The sequence below is a fragment of the Nomascus leucogenys genome, chromosome 22a, assembly GCF_006542625.1.
Source record: "Nomascus leucogenys isolate Asia chromosome 22a, Asia_NLE_v1, whole genome shotgun sequence".
In the NCBI taxonomy this organism is placed as follows: Eukaryota; Metazoa; Chordata; class Mammalia; order Primates; family Hylobatidae; genus Nomascus; species Nomascus leucogenys.
This window is the reverse complement of record NC_044402.1, coordinates 31,947,319-31,973,997: the sequence shown is the minus strand read 5'-3', so window position 1 is coordinate 31,973,997 and position 26,679 is coordinate 31,947,319. Positions and strand designations below refer to the sequence as shown.

General features: G+C 45.6%; 1 protein-coding gene and 1 pseudogene across 2 annotated transcripts in view; both read left to right on the top strand.

Moving 5' to 3' along the window:
- Positions 1–1,319: 1,319 nt before the first annotated feature.
- On the top strand, positions 1,320–10,799 carry LOC100596949 (annotated as a pseudogene).
- A 13,220-nt stretch (positions 10,800–24,019) lies between these two features.
- DNAL1 (dynein axonemal light chain 1) overlaps positions 24,020–26,679 on the top strand; it is a 56,150-nt gene continuing 53,490 nt past the window's right edge. Inside the window, exon 1 of one of the 2 annotated variants that reach the window (XM_003260733.4) lies at positions 24,020–24,076. Coding sequence is in view for 1 of the 2 variants with exons in the window: in XM_003260732.4 (XP_003260780.2) it covers positions 24,074–24,076 (3 nt within the window). In the remaining variant the exon portion in view is untranslated. The remainder of the gene's footprint in view (positions 24,077–26,679) is intronic. The other variant, XM_003260732.4, reaches the window with a different exon arrangement.

The window sequence follows — 26,679 nt, the reverse complement described above, 5'->3', positions numbered from 1 at the left end:
GCCTCCCAAAGTGCTGGGATTACAGGCCTGAGCTACCACTCCTGGCTCTGCCTCATTCTTGCCCGTACACATTGCTGAACATTTACTCAAGACCTCTCCCTGGGCCGGGCGCAGTGGCTCACGCCTGTAGTCCCAGCACTTTGGGAGGCCAAGGCATGTGGATCACCTGAGGTCAGGAGTTCGAGACCAGCCTGGCCAACATGATGAAATGATGAAACCTAGTGTCTACTAAAAATACAAAAAATTAGCTGGGCAAGGTGGCGGGCACCTGTAATCCCAGCTACTTGGGAGGCTGAGGCAGGAGAATCGCTTGAACTCAGGAGGCGGAGGTTGCAGTGAGCCGAGATCGCACCACTGCACTCCAGCCTGGGCAACAAGAGCAATACTCTGTCTCCAAAAAACAAAAAGCACTTGTCTCTGAACCCCAATCTGAAGACCAGGAGCATTATACCTGTGGGTATACTTTCTTTATGTTTGCCAGAGGATTCCTAGTCACTATATGGTCATCGCTTGCCTGGAGGAATGCCTTAATGCCAAGATTTTCAGGACAATACCTTGCACGCCATGGCCTTCATCTTTGATGTCATGTTATACCTACCAAATCGGACTTCCTCCCACAACCATCTAGTCCAATTACCCTCCTACTGAGAAGGACTGGGACCTGTCTGCCTCAACCTACTGCAATATACTGGGCACTATCTAGAGTCATAACAGACCAGAGCAGAGAGTCTTCCTTGAGCATAAGAAAGTTTTTCTGTGATTTCACAGCACATCCCAAGATTTTCTGAGTATGTACAAAACCCTTCACCAATTTCAATCGATCCAAGCAAGTGCCCATTAGATCTTAACAATGAAAAGTTCCTTAGAGGTAACCTAATTTTGATCAGTTGTTAAACTCTGTGTTGAGTATAGTCATTCACCATGTAGTATAATTTTCCTTTCTTTCTTTCTTTTTTTTTTTGAGACAGTCTCATTCTGTCATCCTGGCTGGAGTATAGTGGCATGATCATGGCTTACTGCAGCCTCAACCTCCTGTGCTCAAGTGATCCTCTCACCTCAACTTCCCGAGTGACTGGGATTACAGGCATGCACCACCCCACCTGGCTAACTTTTTATTTTTGTAGAGATGAGGTCTCATTATGTTGCCCAGGCTGGTCTCCAACTCCTGGACTCAAGCGAACTGCCCCTCTAGGCCTCCCAAAGTGCTGGGATTACAGGCGTGAATCACTGCGCCTGGCCTGTGTAGTATAATTTTCTACGATGTGAATTCTGGGAGCCTGTGCTTTAACTCACTCCCAAGTGGACGTGCTACTGTGGAGATGCTCTTGGGGTGGGAGATCACAGGAGGAAGATATGAGGAAAGTGGCAGGGAGGATGAGAAAGCAAAGGCCAAAAAGGTAGTCCCAGAAGTCATGCAGGAGAATGATGACTCCGTATCTATATGTATTAAAAGCACTAGGGCAGGACAGCCCTAGACCTCGATTTCTTCCTTACAGATAAAGCAACCTGGAAATGGCATACACTAACTGAAGATATTTGCTTGCTTTTCCCTGTGAGGTGACTATGTGGCCACCTGTCTCATATATATATATATATATATATAGACACAGAGTTTCGCTCTTGTTGCATATATATATATATATATATATATATATATATATATATATATATATATATATATTTTGACACAGAGTTTCGCTCTTGTTGCCCAGCCTGGAGTTCAGTGGTGCGATCTCAGCTCACCGCAACCTCTGCCTCCCGGGTTCAAGTGATTCTCCTGCCTCAGCCTCCCTAGTAGCTGGGATTATAGGCGTGCCACCACACCCGGCTAATTTTGTATTTTTAGTAGAGAAAGGGTTTCTCCATGTTGGTCAGGCTGGTCTCGAACTCCTGACCTCAGGTGATCCACCTGCCTCAGCCTCCCAAAGTGCTGGGATTACAGGCATGAGCCACCACACCTGGCCTTATAGTGGTTTCTGCAAAGAAGGAAACCTAATTAGTTACACAAAATTTACAACTTTCATAAAATAAAAGCCAAACTTAGAAATCAGTTTCTTCCAAAGATAGTCGTACTAAGAAACATTAAGTGATATAAAGGGTAATGCTATAGTTTAGATGTTGTCCTCTCCAAATCCCATGTTGAAATTTGATACCCCGGTGGGCATGGTGGCTCATGCCTGTAAGCCCAACACTGTGAGAGGCCCAGGTAGGAGGATTGCTTGAGGCCAGGAGTTTGAGACCAGCTTGAGCAAAGTAGCAAGACCCTGTTTCTACTAAAAATGTTTTTAAAATTAACCAGGCATGGTAACAAGCACCTGTAGTCCCAGCTACTTGGGAGGCTGAGGCAGGAGGATTGGTTGAGCCCAGGAATTCTAGCTATGATGATGCCACTGCATTCCAGCCTAGGTGACAGAGCAAGATCCTCTCTCTAAAAAATAAAGAGAAATTTGCATTCCAGTGTTGGAGGTGGGGCCTAATGGGTGGTGTTTGGGTCATGAGGGCCAACCCCTCAGGAACGTCTTGGTGCAGTCCTCTCTGTGAGTTCCCACAAGAGTTCCCCTGAGAGCTGGTTGTGAAAAAAAGCCTGGCACTTCCTTCCCCTCTTTCCTGCTTCTCTCTTGCCATGTGATCTGCACATGCTATGCCTCTGTCCCTTCTGCAGTGAGTGGAAGCAGTCTCAGGCCCTCACCACAAGCAGATGCTGGCACTGTGCTTCTTGTACAGCCTGCAGAATCGTGAGCCAAATAAACCTCTTTTTGGCCAGAGCCAGTGGCTCATGCCTGTAATCCCAACATTTTGGGAGGCTGAGGTGGGAGGATTGCTTGGGACCTGGAGTTTAAGACCAGCCTAGACAACATAGTGAAACCCCATTTCTACAATTTTTTTTTTTTTGATATGGCATCTTGCTCTGTTGCCCAGGCTGGAGTGCAGTGGTGCAATCTCAGCTCACTGCAACCTCCACCTCCCAGATTCAAGCAATTCTCCTGCCTCAGCATCCCGAGTAGCTGAGATTACAGGCACACACCACCGCATCCAGCTAATCTTTTTGTATTTTTTTTAAGTAGGGATGGGGTTTCGCCACGTTGCCCAGGCTGGTCTCAAACTCCTAACCTCAGGCGATCCACCTGCCTCGGCCTTCCAAATTGTGGGGATTACAGGCATGAGCCAACGTGCCCCGCCCAAAAAATTTTTTTTAAATAAAAATTAGCCGGGTTCAGTGGTACCCACTTGTAGTCCCATCTACTCAGGATGCTGAGGTGGGAGGATAACTTTAATGTAGGAGGACAAGGCTACAGTGAACCATGATCACACCACTGCACTCCATCCAGCTTGGGTGACAGAGCAAGATTGCTCCCCTCTACCCCAACAAAAAAACCCTAGTTTTAATAACTCTTCTTTATAGCAATACAAATGCACTAAGACAGGTAATATCTTCAAGGATGCTTCTACAGTAGACATAAATCCCAGCCTAATCCAGGCTCACACAGTTTGGTAAGTAGTGCAGCCTGGGGTTTCTGTCTATATGCCTCATCTATGAAATGGGCATAATAATAGTAACTACTTCATGGGGCTATTGTGATTAAATTAGATAATCCGTGTAAAGTACTTAACATATTTTAATTTTCAAATACAGGTATACTTTGTTTTATTGGGCTTTGCTTTATTAAATTTTCCACAAGTTAAAGGTCTGTGACAACCCTGTGTCAAGAGTCTATCAGCACCATTTTCAACAGCATGTGCTCACTTTGTGTCTCTGTGTCACATTTGGTAATTCTCACAATATTTCGGCCTTTTCATTATTTTATTTATTTATTTATTTATTTATTTATTGATGGAGTCTTGCTCTGTTGCCAGGCTGGAGTGCAGTGGTGTGATCTTGGCTCACTGCAACCTCTGCCTCCTGGATTCAAGCGATTCTCCTGCCTCAGCCTCCTGAATAGCTGAGACTTACAGGTGCGCACCACCGCACCCAGCTAATTTTTGTATTTTTAGTAGAGACAGGGTTTCACCATGTTGGCCAGGATGGTCTCGATCTCTTGATCTCGTGATCCACCCGCCTTGGCCTCTCAAAGTGCTGGGATTACAGGTGTGAGCCACCGCACCCAGCCTATTTTATTTATTTTATTTTTTAGATGGAGTTTCACTCTTGTTGCCCAGGCTGGAGTGCAGTGGCACGATCTCGGCTCACAACAACCTCCGCCTCGCAGGTTCAAGCAATTCTACTGCCTCAGCTTCCCAAATAGCTGGGATTACAGGTGCACGCCACCATGCTCAGCTAATTTTTGTATTTTTAGTAGAGACAAGGTTTCACCATGTTGGCCAGGCTGGTCTGGAACTCCTGACCTTAGGTGATCCACCAGCCTCGGCCTCCCAAAGTGCTGGGGTTACAGGCGTGAGCCACCACATCCAGCCTTTTTCATTATTATTATATCTGTTACGGTGATCTTCGATGTTACTACTGTAATTGTTTTGGGGCTCCAAGAACTGCACCCACATAAGATAGTGAACTTAATAAATGTTGTGTGTGTTCTGATTGCTCCACCAACTGGCCTTTCCCATCTGTTTCCCTCTCCTCAGGCCTCCCTATTCCCTGACACAAAACAATATTGGAATTACGCCAATTAATAACCCTACAATGGCCTCTAAGTGTTCAAGTGAAAGGAAGAGTCTCAGGTCTCTCACTTTAAATCAAAAGCTAGAAATGATGAAGCATAGAGAAAGCCAAGATAGGCTGAAAGCCAGGCCTCTTCCCCTAAGCAGTTAGCCAAGTTGTGAGTGCAAAGGAAAAGTTCTTGAGGGCAATTAAAAGTCCTACTTAAGTGAACACAGTAAAACATCCTTATGGCTGATTTGGAGAAAGTTTTAGTGGTCTGGTTAGAAGATCAAACTAGCCACAACATTCCCTTAAGCTAAACAGCAGGGGTGTCCAAACTTTTGGCTTTCCTAGGCCACACTGGAAGAAGAAGAATTGTCTTGGGTCACACATAATATACAACAACGCTAATAATAGCTGATGAGCTTTAAGAAAATCGCAAAAAAATTCTCATAATGTTTTAAGAAAGTTTACAATTTTGGGTTGGGCCACATTGAAAGCCATCCTGGGCTGCATGGAGCTCACAAGCTGTAGGGTGGACAAGCTTAAGCTAAAGCCCAATCCAGAGCAAGGCCCTAATTCTCTTCAATTCTATGAAAGCTGGGAGAAGTTAGGAAGCTGCAGTAGAAAAGTTTGAAGCTAGCATATGTTGGCTTATGAAATTTAAGGGAAGAAGCCATCTCTATAACGTTAAAGTGCAAGTTTGCCAGGTGTGATGGTGCATGCCTGTAGTCACAGCTACTCTGGAGGCTGAGGAAGAAGGATCACTTGAGCCCAGAGGTTCAAAACCAGCCTGGGCAACATAGTGAGACCCTGTCTTAAAAAAAAAGTTCAAGGTGAAGCAGCAAACGCTGATGTAGAAGCTGCAGAAAGTTATCCAGAAGACCTAGCTGAGATAACTGATGAAGGTGGCTACACTAAACCACTAAACAACAGACAAACAGCCTTTTTTTTTTTTTTTTTTTTTTTTTTTTTCGAGACAGAGTTTTGCTATTGTTGCCCAGGCTAGAGTGCAATGGCACAATCTCGGCTCATGGCAACCTCTGCCTCCAAGTGATTCTCCTGTCTTAGCCCCCCAAGTAGCTGGGATTACAGGCATGTGCCACCACACCCCACTAATTTTTGTATTTTTAGTAGAGACAGGGTTTAGTCATGTTGGTCAGGCTGGTCTCGAACTCCTGACCTCAGGTGATCCACCCGCTTCGGCCTCCCGAAGTGCTAGGATTACAGGTGTGAGCCACCATGCCCAGCCAAAATAGCCTTTTATTGGGAGAACTGCACCAGGCGTAGACTTCTCCTCACTAGCTATGAAAGTCCCGGTCATCTAGGACTTTCATGGTTAGTAAGGAGAAGTCTATCCTTACTCTCACTCAGCGCAACAATCAACACAGAAACTTGGGTTATTCACCAAATGTGGGAGGTTTCTCCCCACACACCAGGCAAGCAAACAGCTCTGCAGCAGACACCAGCTGGGTGTCCTCCAATTCAACTCTGACACAGTCTACCTGGAAATAACATCAGATCCCACAGGTTGAGGAGTAGGTCCCACAAGACCAGTCTCTTCCCACCAGTTTTAAGTCTAGGTTTTCGGAACTTCTGACCAACTGGCTTCACATTGGGGTTCCAATGACCTCCTCGTTGGGTTTGATTTGCTGGCGTGACTCACAGAACTTGGGAAACACTTACTTCCACTTACTGGTTTACTATAAAGGATATTACAAGTGATACTGATAAAGAGATGTATTGGGAGAAGAGACACAGAGCTTCCATGTCCTCCCCGGGCATGTCACTCTCCAGGAACCTCCATGTGTTCAGCTATCCAGAAGATCTCTGAACCCATTTCTGGGTTTTTATGGAAGCCTCATCATCTAGGCACGATTGATTAAATCATTGGCCATTGGTGATCAGCTTAACCTTAATGCTTTCCCTCCTCCCCAAGGTTTGGTAGGGTTACAGTGGGGCTGAAAGTCCCAACAAACTTTTTTTTTTTTTGAGATGGAATCTTACTCTCCATTGCCTAGGCTGGAGGGCAGTGTTGCTCACTGTAACCTCCGTCTCCTGGGTTCAAGCGATTCTCCTGCCTCAGCCTCCTGAGTAGCTGGGATTACAGGTGGGTGCCACCAAGCCTGGCTAATTTTTGTTTTTTTAGTAGAGACAGAGTCTTGCTATGTTAGCCAGGCTAGTCTCGAACTCCTGACCTCAAGTGATCTGCCCGCCTTGGCCTCCCAAAGTGCTGGGATTACAGGCATGAGCCACTGTGTCTGACCTTCAACTCTTTAACCCTGCCTTGGTGTTTCTGGTGACCAGCCCCTATACTGAAGCTACCTAGGGGCTGCCGGCCATCAATCAACTCATTAGCACACAAAAGACAACATGTTGGAGATTCTAAATCTTTTAGGAGTTGTATGTCACAAAACGAGATTACGACCAAATATATATTTCACAATATCACATAGTCATTTTTTTAAATTTAAACAAAATTGATAGAGATGGGATCTTGCTAGGTTGGCCAGGTTGGTCTTGAAATCAGCCTCAAGCAATCCTTCCACCTCAGCCTCCCAAAATACTAGGATTACAGGCATGAGCCACTGTGCCCAGCCTATAGTCCTAGTTTTAAAAATTGCCACAGCCGCTGGGTGTGGTGGCTCACACCTGTAATCCCAGCACTTTGGAAGGCTGAGGTGGGTGGATCATCTGAGGTCAGGAGTTCGAGACCAGCCTGAGCAACATGGAGAAACTCTGTCTCTACTAAAAATACAAAATTAGCCAGGCATGGTGGTGCATGCCTGTAATCCCACCTACTTGGGAGGCTGAGGCAGGAGAATCACTTGAACCCGGGAGGTGGAGGTTTTGGTGAGCTGAGATCGGGCCATTGCACTCCAGCCTGGGCAACAAGAGTGAAACTCCATCTCAAGAAAAAAAAAAAAAATTGCCACAGCGGTGGCTCATGCCTGTAATCCTAGCACTTTGGGAAGCCGAGGCTGGTGGATGACCTGAGGTCAGGAGTTTAAGACCAGCCTGGTCAACATGGTGAAACCCCCGTCTCTACTAAAAATACAAAAAAGTTACCCGGGCATGGTGGTGGGTGCCTGTAATCCCAGCTACTTGGGAGGCTAAGGCAGGAGAATTCCTTGTACCTGGGAGGCAGAGGATGCAGTGAGCCGAGATCACGCCACTGCACTCCAGCCTAAGCAACAAGAGCGAGACTACGTTTCAAAAAAAAAAAAAGAAAAAAAAATTGCCACAGCCACACCAACCTTCTGCAACCACCACCCTAGTGAGTTTGCGGCCTTCAAATGGAGGCAAAACTATCAGCAAAAAGATTACGACCCACTGAAGTCTCAGATAATCATTAGCATTATTTAGCAGAGGTGTGTTTTTTCATTAAGGTATGTACTTTTTTTAGACGTAATGCTATCGTAACTTAATAGACTACAGTATATTATACACCTTTTATATGCACTGGGAAACCAAAAATTCATGTGACTCACTTTATTGCAATATGTGCTTTATTGCAGTGGTCTGGAAGCAAATCTGCAATATCTCCCAAGTATCCCTGTATTAACAATCATTATTTCAGATGAGGAAATGGAGATCCAAGAGAAGAAACATGCATGGTTAGTGGGAGAGCTAAGTCAGTCCAAGGCCAAAGCCCATGCCTTCACTGACCATTTGGCTCTAGTGCCTTCCAGCTTGAGGAGAGACTGGAAGAGTGCAGAGCTGCATGAAGGGGACTACAAGAAAGTTAATGGTATGTTAGGGTCACATGATGCAGGCTTCATAACCCAAGGTGAGAAGTTTAGATTTTTTTTTTTTTTTTTTTTTGAGACAGAGTCTTGCTCTGTCACCCAGGCTGGAGTGCAGTGGCGTGATCTCGGCTGACTGCAAGCTCCGCCTCCCGGGTTCATGCCATTCTCCTGCCTCAACCTCCCAAGTAGCTGGGACTACAGGCGCCCACCATCACGCCTGGCTAATTTTTTGTATTTTTTTAGGACAGACGAGGTTTCACTGTGTTAGCCAGGATGGTTTCGATCTCCTGAATTCGTGATCCGCCCACCTCGGCCTCCCAAAGTGCTGGGATTACAGACGTGAGCCGCCGTGCCCGGCCCCAGATTACGTATTTCTTATAATTTTAAATCGGCTCCACTGCACTGCAGCATGGGCGACAGAGCGAGACACCATCTCAAAAAAAAAAAAAAAATTAAAAAAAAAGAAATATGATTAGACAAAAAGGGTACGTGGAGTCCTAATTAGACAAAGGGAGTCAGGCTGGTGGGAGCAGGTGAAAGCAAAAAGAAGACGCAGATAAACTACGAGTCTGCCTTTCTTCATGGTCCAGGACCCAGCCCTCCTGCACAAATAACTCATAATCTTCCTCCGCCCAACTATCACCAGACCCCTCCAAGTTAGCTCACTGCAACCTTGGTTTTATCGCTACTGCACAAATCCCTCTTCAACAGACAGCATAAACATTATTCTATAAAGTCCCCAGCAAGTCTTTATTTCTTTGCAGTCAACTTTTCTGCTGGCCTGCCTGTTGCAACGTTCGCGCAACGTATTTTCCTACTTTCTCTAATAAATCTGCCTTTCTTTACCTACAACTGTCTTGGTAAATTCTTTTACCCCATGCCACCGGCCTGGGTAGTGTTTGCTCCCCAAATAAATGCTACTAAGCTGAGTGGGGAAACCCAGCAAGGCCTGATGTCTAGATTCTTCTGGGCTTCTCTGAGCTTCATTCCTTCCTTCTGAGTGTGGGGCAGGTCCCTCTTCAGAATGGGAAGCACGACTTACAGTCAAATAAGGTAGATCAGATCATTTGTTTATGGCCAATTTTTACACAGAAAGGCAGAGGGAAAATTACAGTAATATTTTGAGGTTTTATCACTGACTTTAGGGAAAAGGAGTTCTGGTTTCTATGATCTGCCTGGAAGAAAAGGGATTCTAGTTTTTATGGCTAGCCTCAGGGAAGAATGGGACTCAGAGCAGGGTGGCAGGAGAAGGTCAAAGAAAAGCTTTCGCTTCTGAGGCCTTCATTTTGGGGTATTGTTCTCTGAGCCCCAACAATATTTATGGCCAAAGGACCAAAGACAGGACTTTAACAAGTCCTTGCTTTTCAGAGAAAAGTACCTTGCAGGTACTTACTTTTCAGAGAAAACAGAGTTGTTGGATGGCTCTAAACCAGAAACTCTTGGTCCAATGGCCATGTGTTTTCAGTGGCAAATACATTCTATCCAGAAATATGACACATGACAATTATTTATAGGTAAGTGGGATAAGATTTGAAAATGGGATTATTTCTCCCCAAATTTAGGATTTATATACATACCCCTCTTCCTTGACAAGCAGTTTAATAAACTGTGTTCACCTGGGTTAATTCACCTCATTTTACACATGCGTTTTAATTAAGATAGAATAGTAGAAAACGATTTTTTTTTTTAAATCTCTAGAGACCAGGTCTTGCTCTGTCACCCAGGCTGGGGTGCAGTGGTGCAATCCATAGCTCACTGCAACCTCTAACTCCTGGGCTCAAGTGATCCTCCCACTTCAGCCTCCTGAGTAGCTAGGACAACAGGCATGAACCACCATGGCCAGCTATTTGAAAAAATTTTGTAGTAGGTGAAGATAGTGGCGGCCAGGGCTGGGGTCCTGGGAGTCCAGTAGCCGCAAAGGGCATCCCAGAACATGATGCCACTGGGTGCACAGACAGCCTCCCACATTATCAAGGGCATGCTCCCAGGGCCCTAACCTAAGACCCCAGAAGAACGGGTCGCTGCCACCAAGAAGTATAATATGCTTGTGGAAGACTATGAGCCTTATTCGGATGACGGCATGGGGTATGGGGACTACCTGAAGCTCCCTGACCACTTATAGCAGAAGAGGGATCTGTGGTATAACTGAGACCACCTGGCCTGAGGTTGAACTGGGGCTATACTGGCACCTAGACATGTATATCAGGAACCATGTAGATATGTCCCCCACATCTGTTTCTTGGAATATCATGTGTATACAGCTCTTCGGCTCTGTGGCTTTCATGATGTTCATGTTCTGGGTGGGGGTGATTTACCCTGTCTACCAGCCTGTGGGACCAAAGAAGTGTCCTTGCAATAATCTGTACGCGGAATGAGGGGTCGATCCCTCCAAAGAACCTGAGCCAGTGGTTGACTATGAGATACGAGGAGGCTTTGTGGGCTTTTGTGCTCTCTGACTAGGATTCCCTCATTCCTAGAAATTTAACCTTAATGAAATCCCTAATAAAACTCAGTGCTGTGGTGGTTTAAAAAGAAAAGAAAAGAAAAGAAAATTTGTAGAGATGGGGGTCTCGTTATGTTGCCCAGGGTGGTCTTGAAATCCTGGCCTCAAGTGATCCTTCTGCCTCTGTCTCCCAAAATGCTGGGATTACAGGCATGAGCCACCATGCCTAGCCGGAAAACAAATTTTAAATTACGTATATCAATACATTCTTCACTGTGAAAGACTCAAGTAATACAGATAAAATGAAAGGTCCTCTTAACTCATTACCCAATCTCAGTCTTCTCCCAAAGATAGTTACTATTACCAATTTGAAGTGTTTCCTTCCAGAACTGTTACTTCTTGTATATATATACAAAATACAATATTCATATGTATGAATGAAAAACTATGGTTTTATTTTGTGGGTTCAAGGCCTTCTCTCTCTCTTAAAAAAACAGAAATGTAATATACTTGGCTGGGTGCAGTGGCTCACGCCTGTAATCCCAGCACTTTGGGAGGCCAAGGCAGGGGGATCACCTGAGGTCAGGAATTCAAGACCAGCCTGGCCAACATGGTGAAACACTATCTCTACTAAAAATACAAAAATTAGCCAGATGCAGTGGTTTGCGCCTATAATCCCAGCTACTAGGGAGGCTGAGGCAGGAGAATCACTTGAATCCAGGAAGTGGAGGTTGCCGTGAGCCAAGATCACGCCATTGCACTCCAGCCTGGGCGACAGAGTGAGACTCCGTCTCAAAAAAAAAAAAAAAAAAAAAAGAAATGTAATATACTTGTACTTTTTTTCTGCATACAAAAAATATACATTGTTAAACTTGTGCCAGGCCACAGGACAATCGAACTTACTTCCTTAGAGTATATATCTGTAGTTCAGCTTTCTCTCTCTTTTTTTTTTTTTTTTTTTGAGACGGGGTCTCATTCTGTCCCCCAAGCTGAAGTGCAGTGGCACAATATCAGCTCACTGCAGCCTCCACCTCCCGGTTTCATGCGACTCTAGCCTCAGCCTCCCGAGTAGCTGGGATTACAGGTGCCTGACACCACGCCCGGCTAATTTTTGTTATTTTTAGTAGAGATTGGGTTTCACCATATTGGCCAGGCTGTCTCGAACTCCTGACCTCCCGTGATCCACCCGCTTCTGCCTCCTAAAGTGCTGGGATTACAGGCGTGAGCCACTGCGGGCTGCCCTGTAGTTTCGCTTTCTGAATGAAAAAGCAAAATTTATGCTGCCTCCTGCGCTCATCCCCTATGGCCCCGCTGGGCTCGTTTTACTTCTTTGCTGGCATTCAAGTTGGGGAAGTGTCTCTTCACCAGTTTCCATTATCAAGCTCTACTATTTTATAGTTCAATTCAGTATCTCATCGGAAACGTTTAAACTTTAACTTTGATAGTCTTTCTTAATCCAGAACAAAGATTACTTAAAACGGAGGAAAGGAATTTGTTAGGACCCTAGCACACTTGGCCTCCTTCAATCAGGCTTAGGGAATAGTGACCCCTGGTGGCCAGTGAGGGAGTTCAGAGGCGGCCAGAGGCCGGCACTTTCGGTTAAAAATGCTTAACTTCATTCGCCACACGTCCAGGGTAAACTCGCGAGGGGATCCTGCCTCTTCCAGATGGTTCCACACGGGACCTCTAGGAGTTCAAAGGACCCTGGGCCGAAGTCGTCTCTTCTTGCAGCCCGTTGCTAAGTGGCGCCGCAGAGACCAGCCCAGGTCCCACCGCGTGGCCCTGCAGGGTTTTGCCCCACAGGGCCACGCCCTGCCAGGCCGGGCCCCCCTCCTCCCTCCTCGTCAGCGCGGAACCTCGGCCGCCAGTGCCAGACCGCCTCGACCTTGGCGGAGGTCAAAGCCGCGACAGTCCTGGCACCATGTGGCGGGCGGCCCGGGCAGCGCTCCGAGCCTCTGGGGTCCCCCTTCAGGCCTGGAGGCCAATATCCACATCGTCCTTTTTCTCCCAAAAGGCCGCGACCCTGACCGTCACGCCCAAAACTGGGCTGGCCGACAAGCGCCTGGTTATGAAAGCAGAAGGCTTGGGCTCGGGGAAGCGGGTGACCCTGCAGGTGTCGGGCGTCAGCCACCGAGGCCACCTCTTCCACTCCCTCGCCCACTAAGAGGTGGACAGCGGCGGGGGGCTGGACCTGGCCAGGGACCTGGCTCTGGGCGGCGACTTCACAGGCGTGGGACCCATGGGGCTCCTGTGGAGCCTCATGCCGGCCGCTTCGAAGGATCCATGTCTCAGTGGAATGCCGAGGGCCGCCTTGAAAAACCCCCTCAAAGTGCAGGTAACAGTCCACCTAACGCTGCTCCAGCAGGCGGCGCCGCTGAGTCCGGCGCTGGCCTTGGCCCAGGTGCAGCGCTGGCTCTCCACCCCCGAGCCGCACGGCGCGCCTGCGAGCCGGCCGCCTGCTGGGGATCTTCCTGCTGCCATCAGGTGCGGGGTCCTTTTCCGCAGAGTGCCTGACAGCAGAGTGAGGGAATCGACTGTCTTGCTTTGCTAGCTGGTTTGTCATCTGAAAACAACGCGAGCTCCTTAATCCCTTTATTTTGTCTCCTAGACATCAAGTGGAACATTCGTTCCCCTAAATGGTGGCTAGGATCTAAATTTCATCTGCTCATGCACCTTTCTTCTGCCAGCTGCTCACCCGCCAGAGTCCTAGTGCTGCATACGCTATTCCTTAGGAGCATACACCCTGCGTGTTTGCTATATTAAGCATAAGATTGCTGCAAAGTTTCTAGCACTAAATGCTTTTGTTTGCTTACAGCAGTCTCAACCTCCTGAGCCCAAGCGATCCTCCCACCTCAGCCTTCAGAGTAGAGTAGCTGGGACAGCAGGCATGGGCCACCCAGGTAAATTTTTTTTGTTTTTTGTAGAGACAGGGTTTCCCTATGTTGCCCAGGCTGGTCTGGAACTCGTGGGCTCCAGCGATCCTCCCACCTCGGCCTCCCCAAGTGTTGGGATTACAGGTGTGAGCTACCACATCCAGCCATCTTTCTTTTTTAAATTCTTATTTTTTTAGAGACTAGGTCTTGCTCTGTCACCCAGGCTGGAGTGCAATGGCATCATGATAGCTTACTGCAGGCTTGACCTTCTGGGCTCAAGTGATCCTTCCACCTTATCTTCTCAAAGTGCTGGGATTACAGGCGTACATGGCCTCATTTTAACCTTTTTGTTTTTTTAGAGATAGGGTCTTGCTATGCTGCCCAGACTGGTCTTGAACTCCTGGCCTTAAGCAGTCCTCCCACCTCAACTTCTCAAAGTACTGGGATTACAGACACACACAACTGAGCCTGGCTTTATTATTATTGTTATTATTGTTATTATTATTATTATTATTATTATTTGAGACAGGGTCTCACTGTCACCCTGGCTGGAGTGCAGTGGCACTGTCACGGCTCACTGCAACCTCCCTTCCAGGGCTGAAGTGATTCTCCCACCTCAGCCTCCCAAGTAGCTGGGACTACAGGATCTCACCACCCTGCCCAGCCACTCTTACTTTAATTGGAATAACAAAGGAATATATCTGAAAAATACCAGGAAACAATTGGCCGATAAATTCTTCTCTTGGAATAGTGAAGGAATAAAACATCCCCAACAGGAATGTTGAAAGAGAAATAATAGACCAACGTTGGGAGGATATTAGTTTGACATTTTACTATCTCTTCACACATGTAGTTTATTTTATAGTACACCTTCATTAGACCTTTAAAATAGTTTAATCCTTGTCAAATTATGGATTTCCGTGACTCTGACTATATCTTAAATTTATTGAGAAATCAAAGGGCCCTTTAAATTTGGATGTCTGGGTTTGTTTTTGTTTTTTGATTCTTTGTTTGTTTTTTGAGACATAGTCTCACTCCGTTGCCCAGGCTAGAGTGCAGTGGTGCGATCTCAGCTCACTGCAACCTCCGTCTCCCAGGTTCAAGTGGTTCTCCCACCTCAGCCTCCTGACTAGCTGGGATCACAGGCATGCACCACCACAACCAGCTAGTTTTTTGTATTTTTAGTAGAGACGGGTTTTTGGGGTTTCACCATGATGACCAGGCTGGTCTCAAACTCCCGACCTCAAATGATTCGCTCACCTCGGCCTCCCAAAGTACTGGGATTACAGGCATGAGCCACTGCACCTGGCTTTAAAAATGTCATTCTAAAAACCAGACATCCAGCCGGGTGCGGTGGCTCACACCTGTAATCTCAGCACTTTGAGAGGCCGAGGCGGCCAGATCACCTGAGGTCAGGAGTTTGAGACCAGCCTGGCCAACATGTAGTGAAACCCCATCTCTACTAAAAAATACAAAAATTAGCTGGGCGTGGTGGCAAACGCCTGTAGTCCCAGCTACTTGGGAAGCTGAGGCAGGAGAATCGCTTGAACCTGGCAGGCGGAGGTTGTAGTGAGCTAAGATTGCACCACTGTGCCTCAGCCTGGGCAACAGAGCAAGACTCTGTCTCTCAAACAAACAAACGAACAAACAAAAGCAGACATCCGGCCAGCACGGTGGCTTACCCCTGTAATCCCAGCACTTTGGGAGGCTGAGGTGGGTGGATCACCTGAGGTCAGGAGTTCGAGACCAGCCTGGCCAACATGGCAGAAACCTTGTCTCTACAAAAATTAGCAGGGTGCGGTGGGGCACAAGAATTGCTTGAGCCCAGGAGGTGTGGAGGTTGCAGTGAGTCCAGACCATGCCACTGCACTCCAGCCTGGGCTATGGGAGTGAGAAACCCTGTCTCAAAAAAGAAAAAAAAAAAAAGAGATTTTTATTCTTACATAACTCAAAGCTTGCAGAACTATTTGCTTAGACTTATCAGGACTTGTACTTCAAACCAAAACACTTTCCACATATTTGGTGTGATTTTTCTTTCTTTCTTTTTTTCCATTTACCAGTGATTAACTCACAGGGAAAAAAATGTAAAAATGTTTTTACATTTATAGCATCAAAATAGCTCAGATAAATGTCTTTTTCAACCACAATAATAAATCCATTTCCACCAAAACACATGTTTTCTTTTCAAAGCAAGTAGGTAGTTTTTTTTAAAAAAGATAAATTATACAATCAAATTTTTATTTAGAAAATGTTGGCTAGGTACTATAGTCCATTAAATGTTCTGTCATCTAACCCAAGATTCATTCCCTTTCCTGGGTTATAGGTGATGGTCCTTTTGCTGGTCTCATTGATATATTTGGTGATGGAGGATTAAGTGAATCTCGAGCAAGTCTCCTGGCTTGTTGAGGTTTTGCTACTCTGCTTTGCCATTTTTTGGCTATGAGGATCTACCTCCAGTCATGAAAGACTTAAACTTAGATTGCTTTGAAGAGGCAGTTAAATTTGTGCAGTCACCCAAAGGTGAGTGGTATGAGAGAAATGAACGAATTACTCCAGAAGAGAGTGAATAAAGGAAGTGTTACTAATGAGTTGGAAAATACCTGTAACAAATACCTGTTGAATTAATAAATAAATACTAGAGCTGTCTGATAACTTCATAAAAGACTTTCTGGCCAGGCATGGTGGCTCATGCCTGTAATCTCAGCACTTTGGGAGGCCGAGGCGGCGGATCATCTGAAGTCGGAAGTTCAAGACCAGCCTGACCAACATGGAGAAACCCCATGTCTACCAAAAATACAAAATTAGCTGGCTTGGTGGTGCATGCCTGTAATCCCAGCTATTTGGGAGGCTGAGGCAGGAAAATCGCTTGAACCTGGGAGGCAGAGGTTGCATCATTGCACTCCAGCCTGGGCAACAAGAGCGAAACTCCGTCTCAAAAAAAAAGACTTTCCTTTACTGAGGACTTTGGTGATCCCATTAACAATTATGCTTCATTTTTCCTTTGTCTCTTTCCATGTTTGCCTTCTTTTTCTTCAATCTGCAGATCAAAGGTCCAAACATTGGAGTGATTGGCTCAGGCAAAGGGGCAGGGTTGGCATTTTCCATGGCTAGCTTTCTCCCAAATATAGCTGTGGTCATAACCATCAGTGGCTCCATCTCAAACACAACTACGCCCTAACTGTGGTAGCTTGATTCTGCTAGGACTGCCTTTTAACCTAGACAGAATCTCTGACACTGATTGAGGAGTATACGGTTAAAGAAGCACTGGAAGACCCCTTGGACAAGCCTATTAAAAAAGCTATATCCCTCTTTAAAAAGCCAGTGCCGGTTGGGTGCAGTGGCTCACGTCTGTAATCCCAGTACTTTGGGAGGCCGAGGCAGGTAGATCACCTGAGGTTAGGAGTTCGAGACCAGCCTGGCCAACATGGTGAAACCGTGTCTCTATTAAAAATACAAAAATTAGCCAGGCATGGTGGCACATGCCTGTAATCCCAGCTACTCGGGAGGCTGAGGCAGGAGAATTGCTTGAGCCCATGAGGTGAGGTGGAGGTTGCGGTGAGCCGAGATCATGCCACTGCACTCCAGCCTGGCCTACAGTGCGAGACTCTGTCTCAAAAAAAAAAAAAAAAAAAAGAAAAGAAAAAGAAAAAAGAAAAAGCCAATGCCCATTTCCTTTTTATTGTTGGAGAGGATAACAGGCGTTGGAAGAGATCTGTTTATACTGACATAGCTGTGAAGTGTCTCAAAGAACATGGGAAGACAAATTTTACTCTTTTAAGCTATTCCAGTGCTGGCCACAGAATAGATTCCCCCTTATAGTCCTTTTTTCTCTGTAGCCCTGGATCCTGTATTGAGGGTGCCTATTTTGGGAGTGGAGGCAGCTCAAAGCTCATGCTATTGCTCAGATTGAGTCTTGGAAGATCTTGGAGTTTTTGCAGTTGCACTTAGGGTAAAGGCTAACTAGACAATTAAATTTATTATTCATTTATTTAAGAGGCGGGGGTCTTGCTCTGTTGCCCAGGCTGGTCTTGAACTCCTGGCCTCAAGCAGTCCTCCTGCCTCACCCTTCCAAAGTTCTAGGATTACAGGAATGTGCAGCCTCGCTGGGCTAGACACTTAAATTTAGTTATGCTTCAGAGCAAATCCAGAGACAGACTGAATATTTTTATCAAAAAATGACTGAGATCTGAACTTTTCATGGTCATCTGCAAGCTTTTAAAAGAAATAAAAATGCTAAATTCAAGTTCATCACAGCCTGCAGCTTTGGAACTATCCATATTTCTCCATGTTTGGTTTGTTTGAGCTTTAACTCAAGGTAATTGCTAACTGAAAGCCAGCTTTCAAGCTGCCACTTACCCACCTTTCCCACCTACTCTTCCTGCCACCTTCTGTACCTCCAAAGATCTAAAAAACCGGTGTATGACTATTTGTTTGCTATATCTGTCCCAGAAGTTTTAGATATGTGTTTCTTTCTTTCTTTTGAGATAGAGTCTTGATCAGTTGCCCAGGCTGGAGTGCAGTGGCTTGATCTTGGCTCACTGAAACCTCCACCTCCCAAGTTCAAGTGATTCTCCTGCCTCAGCCTCCCAAGTAGCTGCGATTACAGGTGCCTCCCACCACACCCAGCTAATTTTTGTATTTTAGTAGAGATGGGGTTTCACCATGTTGGCCAGGCTGGTCTCAAACTCCTGACCTCAAATGATCCACCCACCTGAGCCTCCCAAATACTTAAAAACAAATGGCAACTGCGAATCCCTTGTTGGGATTACAGGCGTGAGCCATCGCGCCCAGCCGTTTTAGATATGTTTTGACTGGGGTGAATACATGCATATAGGCCCCTGGTTTTGTGATGAGGAACCATTGGGTTATGATAATTTTCTCATAATAGTCAGAGGCTAGAGTGAATTCTAATAGGATGACTCAGAGGCTAGTTGGTGGTGGACTGAAGTCACAGAATATTTTCTGCTGTTAATCAGATTTTGATATGTGTCTAGCTGCACCTTGTTCCCGGATCTTTAGAGAAAGTTGGGAACTCTAAGACATTTGTCTTTAGAATGGCAACTAATTACCGAGAAACACTTGCTTTGATTCTCGAAAGTTCCCTTATCTCGGTATAATTTTAAAACTTTCCTTCACACTTTTGTTTAAAATTACATTTTAAAACAGGCAGGGTCTAGGTTCTAGTTGCAAATTGATAATTACACATGTAGACAATGTAATTATCTGAGAGAAAGACAGAGTTTATCCCTTCCACCTTCCACTTTCTCCACCAAAAACTTAATTACAGTTTGTGGGTGAGCTTTAACTTGTTAGAATAATCTTAGATGAAGTTATGAGTTTGTACTCTAAACACTTAAAATGTATAGAATTGAAACATGTTAAAAGTTCTGGTCCTCATTATAATTTAGTTTTAGTTTTGCAGTTGCCATTTGTTTTTAAGTATTTGAAGGGAAAGGTAACGATATTAATTACTAGACTCGGATTTTGGTTGATCAGTAATCTTGTGCTTACGACTGGTTTGCGGCTGGGCACAGTGGCTCACGCCTGTAATCCCAGCACTTTGGGAGGCCGAGGTGGGCAGATCGCTTGAGCTCAGCAGTTCAAAACCAGCCTGGGGATCATGGCAAAACCTAGTCTCTACCAAAAATACAAAAAATTAGCCAGGCGTGGTGGCACACTTCTGTGGTTCCAGCTACCTGAGGGGCTGAGATGGGAGGATCGCTTGAACCTGGGAGGCCAAGGTTGCAGTGAGCCATGATTGGTCTACTGCATTCCAGCCTGGGTGATAGAGCGAGACTGTTATCTAAAAAAAAAAAAGGTGGTTTGCGATTGGTCTTCTTGGCAGAGGTTGAAAAGTTGTTGCCCTAATTTATAGTATTATTAAATAGTTTCCCCCAAATTAACATTATTTTTAAAATTGAATACAAGTTTCAAATTATTAACATCAAGAAAAAATACAGGTTTTGGTGAGGTGGTTTAGGTCTGTAATCCTAGCACTTTGGGAGGCCACAGTGGGAGGATTGCTTGAGCTCAGGAGTTCAAGACCAGCCTGGACAACATAGCAAGACCCCAGTCTCTACAAAAAAATTTAAAATTTAGCTGGGGGTGGTAACACATGCCTGTAGTCCTAGCTATTTGGGAGGCTGAGGCAGGAGGATTGTCTGAGCCTGTGGGGTTGAGGCTACAGTGAGCTGTGATCACACCACTACATGCCAGCCTATCTAGCCTGGGCAACCAAGTGAGACATTGTCTCCAAAAAATGAAAAAAAGGTGTGTGTGTGTGTGTGTGTATAAACTCACACACACCACTTCCTGATTTCAGGGGATTTTGTGTAAGATTTTTTTGTGTGTGTGTCTGAGTCTCGCTTTTGTCACCCAGGGTGGAGTGCAGTGGCGCGATCTCGGCTCACTGCAACCTCCACCTCCTGGGTTCAAGCGATTATCTTCCCTCAGCCTCCTGAGTAGCTGGAACTACAGGCATGTACCACAATGCCCGGCTAATTTTTGTATTTTTAGTAGAGATGGGGTTTCACCACATTGGCCGGGCTGGTCTCAAACTCCTGACCTCCGGTGATCCACCTGCCTTGGTCTCCCAAAGTGCTGGGATTACAGGCGCGAGCCACCACGCCCGGACCTTGTGTAAAATTTTAAAAAGAGGTTTAATGTTGCCCAGGCTGCAATGCAGTGCATAAGCCATCATGCCTGGTCAAGGTTTATTTTATTTTTTATTTATTTATTTTTTTGAGACAGAGTCTCGCTCTGTTGCCCAGGCTGGAATGCAGTGGCATGATCATGGCTCACTGCAGCCTTGACCTTCCGGGCTCAAGTGATTCTTCCACTTCAGCCTCCTGAGTAGCTGGTACTACAGGCTCACGCTGCCATGCCCAGCTAATTTTTCTTTTCTTTTCTTTTTTGTTAAATATGGGGTCTTGCTATGTTACCCTGCCTGGTCTTGAACTCCCAGCCTCAAGCCATCCTCCTGTCTTGGCCTCCCAAAGTGCTGGGATTACAGGTATGAGCCACTGCACCCAGTCAGCTAATTCTAATTTGAATTGATAAACTTCTCTATTATATAAACAACCTTAAGAATTAGTGCCTATCCTAGGGTTTACGTTCTTTTTTTAAAATTTTAAGGTATGTAACTTTTAACTATTTTGCTTAATCTCTAACTCATTTCTTAAATGTGACAATTTTTTCTTCTCTTTTGTTTGGTCCACATTTTTGTTTAAAAATTAAAGATTTCTTTGTTTTGAGACAGGTTCTCGTTCTGTCGCCCATGCTAGAGTACAGTGGCGTAATCTTGGCTCACTGCAACCTCTGCCTCCTGGGTTCAGGCAATTCTCCTGCCTCAGCCATTCGAGTAGCTGGGAGTACAGGCATAAGCCACCATGCCCAGCTAATTTTTGTGTTTTTAGTGGAGACAGGGTTTTGCCACATTGGACAGGCTAGTCTCGAACTCCTGACCTCAAGTGATCTGCCTGCCTTGGCCTCCCAAAGTGCTGGGATTACAGGTGTGAGCCACTGTGCCCAGCCCTATAAGTTAAAGATTTCTTAACATATTGTATTTGGTTCTGTTTTGTATCCTTTAACAGTATTTTACTTATACTTTTCAAAGGGTCTGCTAGATATTCTGAATTAGGGGACACTGTTTCAATACTGTTTGTTTATTTATTTATTTTTGAGACAGAGTTTCACTCTTGTTGCCCAGGCTGGAGTGCAATGGTGCGATCTTGGCTCACTGTAACCTCCACCTCCAGGGTTCAAGCGATTCTCCTGCCTCAGCCTCCAGAGTAACTGGGATTACAGGTATGCGCCACCACGCCCAACTAATTTTGTATTTTTAGTAGAGACCGGCTTTCTCCATGTTGGTCAGGCTGGTCTGGAACTCCCGGCCTCAGGTGATCTGCCTGCCTCGGCTTCCCAAACTGCTGGGATTACAGGCGTGAGCCACCGCGCCTGGCCTTCAATACTATTTTTAAACTTTCTTTCAACTTCTTTTATCCAGGCCTGAAATAAGAGCAAGCAGACCCACACATTCTCTGGTGAACAGGTTTTGGAATCTATTTTGTCATTTTGTAGGATATGAAAGAACAAAAGAAGGGTCCAAGTTATATAATTCTTTTATTTTCTGTGTGAATGTTTTTAACCTTTGACAATCTGCAACTCAAAATGTTCTTTATGTGAAGTGTACCAAGATTTTGAAACCTATCCAATAGTCCCATAGGCAGTTTTTTTTTTAAATAAACATAGAAATTGACTCTTCCAGTTTTAAAGCTTAAAATTTAGGTATCCCCCAGACCTCTCAGAAAGTATCAAAGAACTTAAACTCACCAGATCACTACATATGAATTTTGGTGTACCACCACTCAGTCCACAGCAAACATTAAACCCTCATAATATCCTTTTAGATATATGTTTATATACGTGTGTGTACTATGTATAACTTTTCCATTTTTTTGTTTTGTTTTTTGTTTTAGAGACAGGGTCTGGCTCTGTTGCCCAGGGTGGAGTGCAATGGCACAATTAGGACTCACTTCAGCCTCAAACTCCTCAAATGATCCTCCTGCTTCAGCCTCCCCAGTAGCTGGGACTATGGGTGTGTACCACCACGCCTCGCTAATTTTTATTTTTTACAGAGCCAGGGTCTTGTTACGTTGCCCAGGCTGGTCTCGAACTCCTGGGTTCAAGGGATCCTCTTACTTTGGCCTCCCAAATTTCTGGGATTACAGGTATGAACAAACTGCACCAGGCCACTATGTATAATTTTAAAAGAAAATCCTACCAACTATTTTGTTTGGTAACTTCTATTTTTACTTAAAATATGACTGTCTTTGGATGTGAATAGATGCCTTTCAGCAAGTCAATTGTACTTTTTTAATGGAAGTACATTATTGCATTGGATGTTCAATACTACTAACCAGTTTTCTCTCTCTTTTTTTGTTTGTTTGTTTGTTTTGAGACGGAGTGTCACTCTTGTTGCCCAGACTGGAGTGCAATGGCGCGATCTCGGCTCACTGCAACCTCCGCCTCCCAGGTTCAAGCAATTCTCGTGCCTCAGGCTCCGGAATTGCTGGGACTACAGGCACGTGCCACCACGCCCGGCTAATTTTTGTATTTTTAGTAGAGACGGGGTTTCACCATGTTGGCCAGGCTGGTCTCAAGTGGTCAAGTGGTCCGCCCGCCTCAGCATCCTAAAGTGCTGGGATTACAGGCGTGAGCCACCAGTCCCGGCCACCAATTCTCTTTTGTTGATAATTGAGTTGATTTTTTTTTTTTTTTTTTTTTTGCTATTAAAGCTTTGAACATACTTCTCTGTGCTCAGGATAATGTCCTGGAAGTGGAACTGCTGGATCACAAAGGGTGCAAAAGTTTTTGAACAGCCAACAGCCTTCCAGAAAGGCTGTATCAATTATAAATAGCAGCGTATTTGTGTGTCCCTACTGCTCCATACCCCTAGCAACTCTATGAATTATTATTATTATTATTATTATTATTATTTTTTTTTTTTGTTGTTGTTGTTGAGACGGAGTCTCGCTCTGTCGCCCAGGCTGGAGTGCAGTGGCGCAATCTCGGCTCACTGCAAGCTCTGCCTCCCGGGTTCACGCCATTCTCCTGTCTCAGCCTCTCCGAGTAGCTGGGACTACAGGCGCCCGCCACCACGCCCGGCTAATTTTTTGTATTTTTAGTAGAGACGGGGTTTCACCGTGGTTTCGATCTCCTGACCTCGTGATCCGCCCGCCTCGGCCTCCCAAAGTGCTGGGATTACAAGCGTGAGCCACCGCGCCCGGCCTCTATGAATTATTATTATTGTTAATAATTTTTAGCTCATTTGGTAGGTGGGGAAAAAAAGACACCCTGGCGATTAAAACCAACAATTTGTGATATTTAAAATGTGGAACCGAGCTTTCAGCTGCCTCTGGCTCCCTGGAGGATCCGGGGTAAAGAAACATAAAATCGGTGGAGTTTGGCTCTGGTATTCTCAGTGGGATGGAGAGATAAATTACAGCAAGCCGCTTATTCTCCCCTCGTCCGGAAAAGGGTGGGAAAGGCCATCGGTAGGGCAAAGGAATTAAGAACATTATTTTATGAAAAGGGCAGTTGTTAGGGGGACGTTTTAAGGTTTTTAACTTTAGGCGGGCAAGTCACTACAGATCAGCTGAAATTGCTTTCGGTCCTGACCAGTCCTGTGCGGGGTTAAGACCTAAGGAAGCAAAAGGGCAGCCAGCAACAGCAGGGCAGGAGGACCCCGACGGCCGCCACGCAGTCCCACAATGCCCCGCTCGCACCACCCTGAGGGCGGAGAGAAAGGACCGCTGCCGGGGATGGGGCTTCCGCGGAGAGCGCCGAGAAGTGCGCACGCGCACTGACCCCGCGGGCCCTAGCAACCAGAGCAGTGACAGTAGCAACCGCCGGAATGGTGAGTACCTTTCGGGCCGCGTAGCCAAAGCTGAGAGAAGATTGGGAGTGGAAAAGGGTGACTGTGGAGTGTTGAGGATCTGGGGGTCCTTGAACAGCGGAAGGGAGCCGGTTGCTGACGCTAGCTCTGTGGAGTCAGGGGCCCGAGACGAAAGAGAAGCCCTGGCTGGGGGTGGTCTGTGGTGGGGGCGGCCTGGGGTGGATCGGAGGTTGGGTTAAGGTGGAGGGACTCAGACAGGGGAAAAGGGAGGGCGAAGAGCAGGAAATTCTCTAAAAAGGGCGTATTGGAGTGGGAAGGGTGATGGAAAGGAAAGTATAGATAAAGATATCTCTTTACATAGAAGTAATCTTAGTGATCCCCCCGTCGAGATGCAGAGAGGGGCTGGTTACCACAGGGTTCTGTATAACACGGATTGCAGCAGTTTTCATAACCTGTGATGTATCCAGGTTGCCTTCTGAATGACTACGAGTGCAGTTATTAGGTGACACTGTAAAACACACTCTGATGGATATATTAGAGCAGTGATTCTCAAATTTCAGTATGCATAGATATGGGCTTGCTGGAATGCAGATGATGAATTTTTAATATGATTTGGGGTTTCAGGAATGTGCATTTCGACAACACACCTCAAGTGATTATAAAATTGGGGGGCATCCCACCACACTGAGAAATGCTGTTGCCTTAGTCTTGAAATCTACCAGCTGTCTATCCAATCAGAGCGCTTTATGAAGTAACGGTTTTACCTAGAGATGCTCCTCAACTCTTACTTGAAGTGTTCACTCTCTTGCTTACATACTTGGTAGTTCTAACTAGTCGTTTGAAAAGGATTACAGACCCAGCCAGAGCTATTGAGCAAAGTATGTGATGTCCTACTGGATAGAGATGTTTATGAAGAAGAAGCATAATTACTTGTCTTCTTTTTGTGATTCCAGTGCTATATAAGTGGGCAGAAATTGAGCCCAGGAGATGGAAATGATGAGGAAGTCATGCCTGCCCTCAACAAGATGAAATATCACTCTTTAAAAAGTAGTTTCCCCCCTGCTTTCCTTACTTTGTTCCCCAAGCAGTTAGCTGAAAACCACTGCCAAGGAAAGTTAAAAGTTCTGGAACCTAGGTTTATATTCAGGTGAAGAAAGGCTCAGACCTAAATATTTATGAAAGTATGAACCATGGTGATTGTTGAAAATCTTCAAATAGAGAATCAGAACGAGTACAGTTATAAGTCACTTAATGATGACAGGGATACATTCTAACAAACACATTATTGGCAGTTTTGCCTTGCAAACATCATAGAATATGCTTACAAAAACCAGGTGGTGTAGGCTATTGCTCCTAGGCTACAAAGTTTTACAGCATTTTACTGTACTGAATACTGTAGGCAGTTGAAACAATGTATTTGTGTATTTAAACATAGAAAAGCGGCCAGGATGTGGTGGCTCACGCCTGTAATCCCAGAGGCCTGTAATCCCAGCACTTTGGGAGGCCGAGGTGGGCAGATCACCTGAGGTCAGGAGTTCAAGATCCACCTGGCCAACATGGTGAAACTCCGCCTCTACTAAAAATACAAAAATTAGCTGGGCACGGTGGCGAGTGCCTGTAATCCCAGCTACTCAGGAGGCTGAGGCATGAGAATCTCTTGAACCTGGGAGGTGGAGGTTGCAGTGAGCTGAGATCGCACCACTGCACTCCAGCCAGAGCAACAGAGCAAGACCCTGTCTCAAATAAACAAACAAACAAACATAGAAAAGTTACAGTAAAAATACAGTATTACAGTCTTATGTAACCACTGTCTTATATGTGGTTGGTTGTTAACTGAAACTTGTTATGCAGCTCATGACTGTATTTAGAACTAGCTTAGTCTGCAAACTAGCAGACCTGGGTCCCTCCAGAAATATTGGCCCACATAGTATTTCAATTTAAAAAAATATATCTTTTTTTTTTTTTTTTTTTTTTTTTTTGAGACGGAGTCTCGCTCTTTCACCCAGGCTGGAGTGCAGTGGCGCGATCTCGGCTCACTGCAAGCTCTCCGCCTCCCGGGTTCACGCCATTCTCCTGCCTCAGCCTCTCCGAGTAGCTGGGACTACAGGCGCCCGCCACCACGCCCGGCTAATAAAAAAATATATCTTTCAGTGTCTTTTTTCCCCCTTATGACCTGCCACTTCAGGACAATGTCTTCAAATGATGATATTTCACATTAAAACCAAGATTTCCAATTTCTCTTGACAAATAAATATTGGGGCGGGGCGCAGTGGCTCACACCTGTAATTCCAGCACCTTGGGAGGCAGAGGTGGGTGGATCACGAGGTCAGAAAATCGAGACCATCCTGGCTAACACAGTGAAACACCATCACTACTAAAAATAGAAAAAAAAAGAAATTAGCCAGCCGTGGTGGTAGGCGCCTGTAGTCCTAGCTACTCGGGAGGCTGAGGCAGGAGAATGGCGTGAACCCGGGAGGCAGAGCTTGCAGTGAGCTGAGATCGTGCCACTGCACTCCAGCCTGGGCGACAGAGCGAGACTCTGTCTCAAAAAAAAATAAAAATAAAAAATAAATAAATATCGTGTTTCACCACTGGACACTTTTTTTCACATTTTCATATTACTG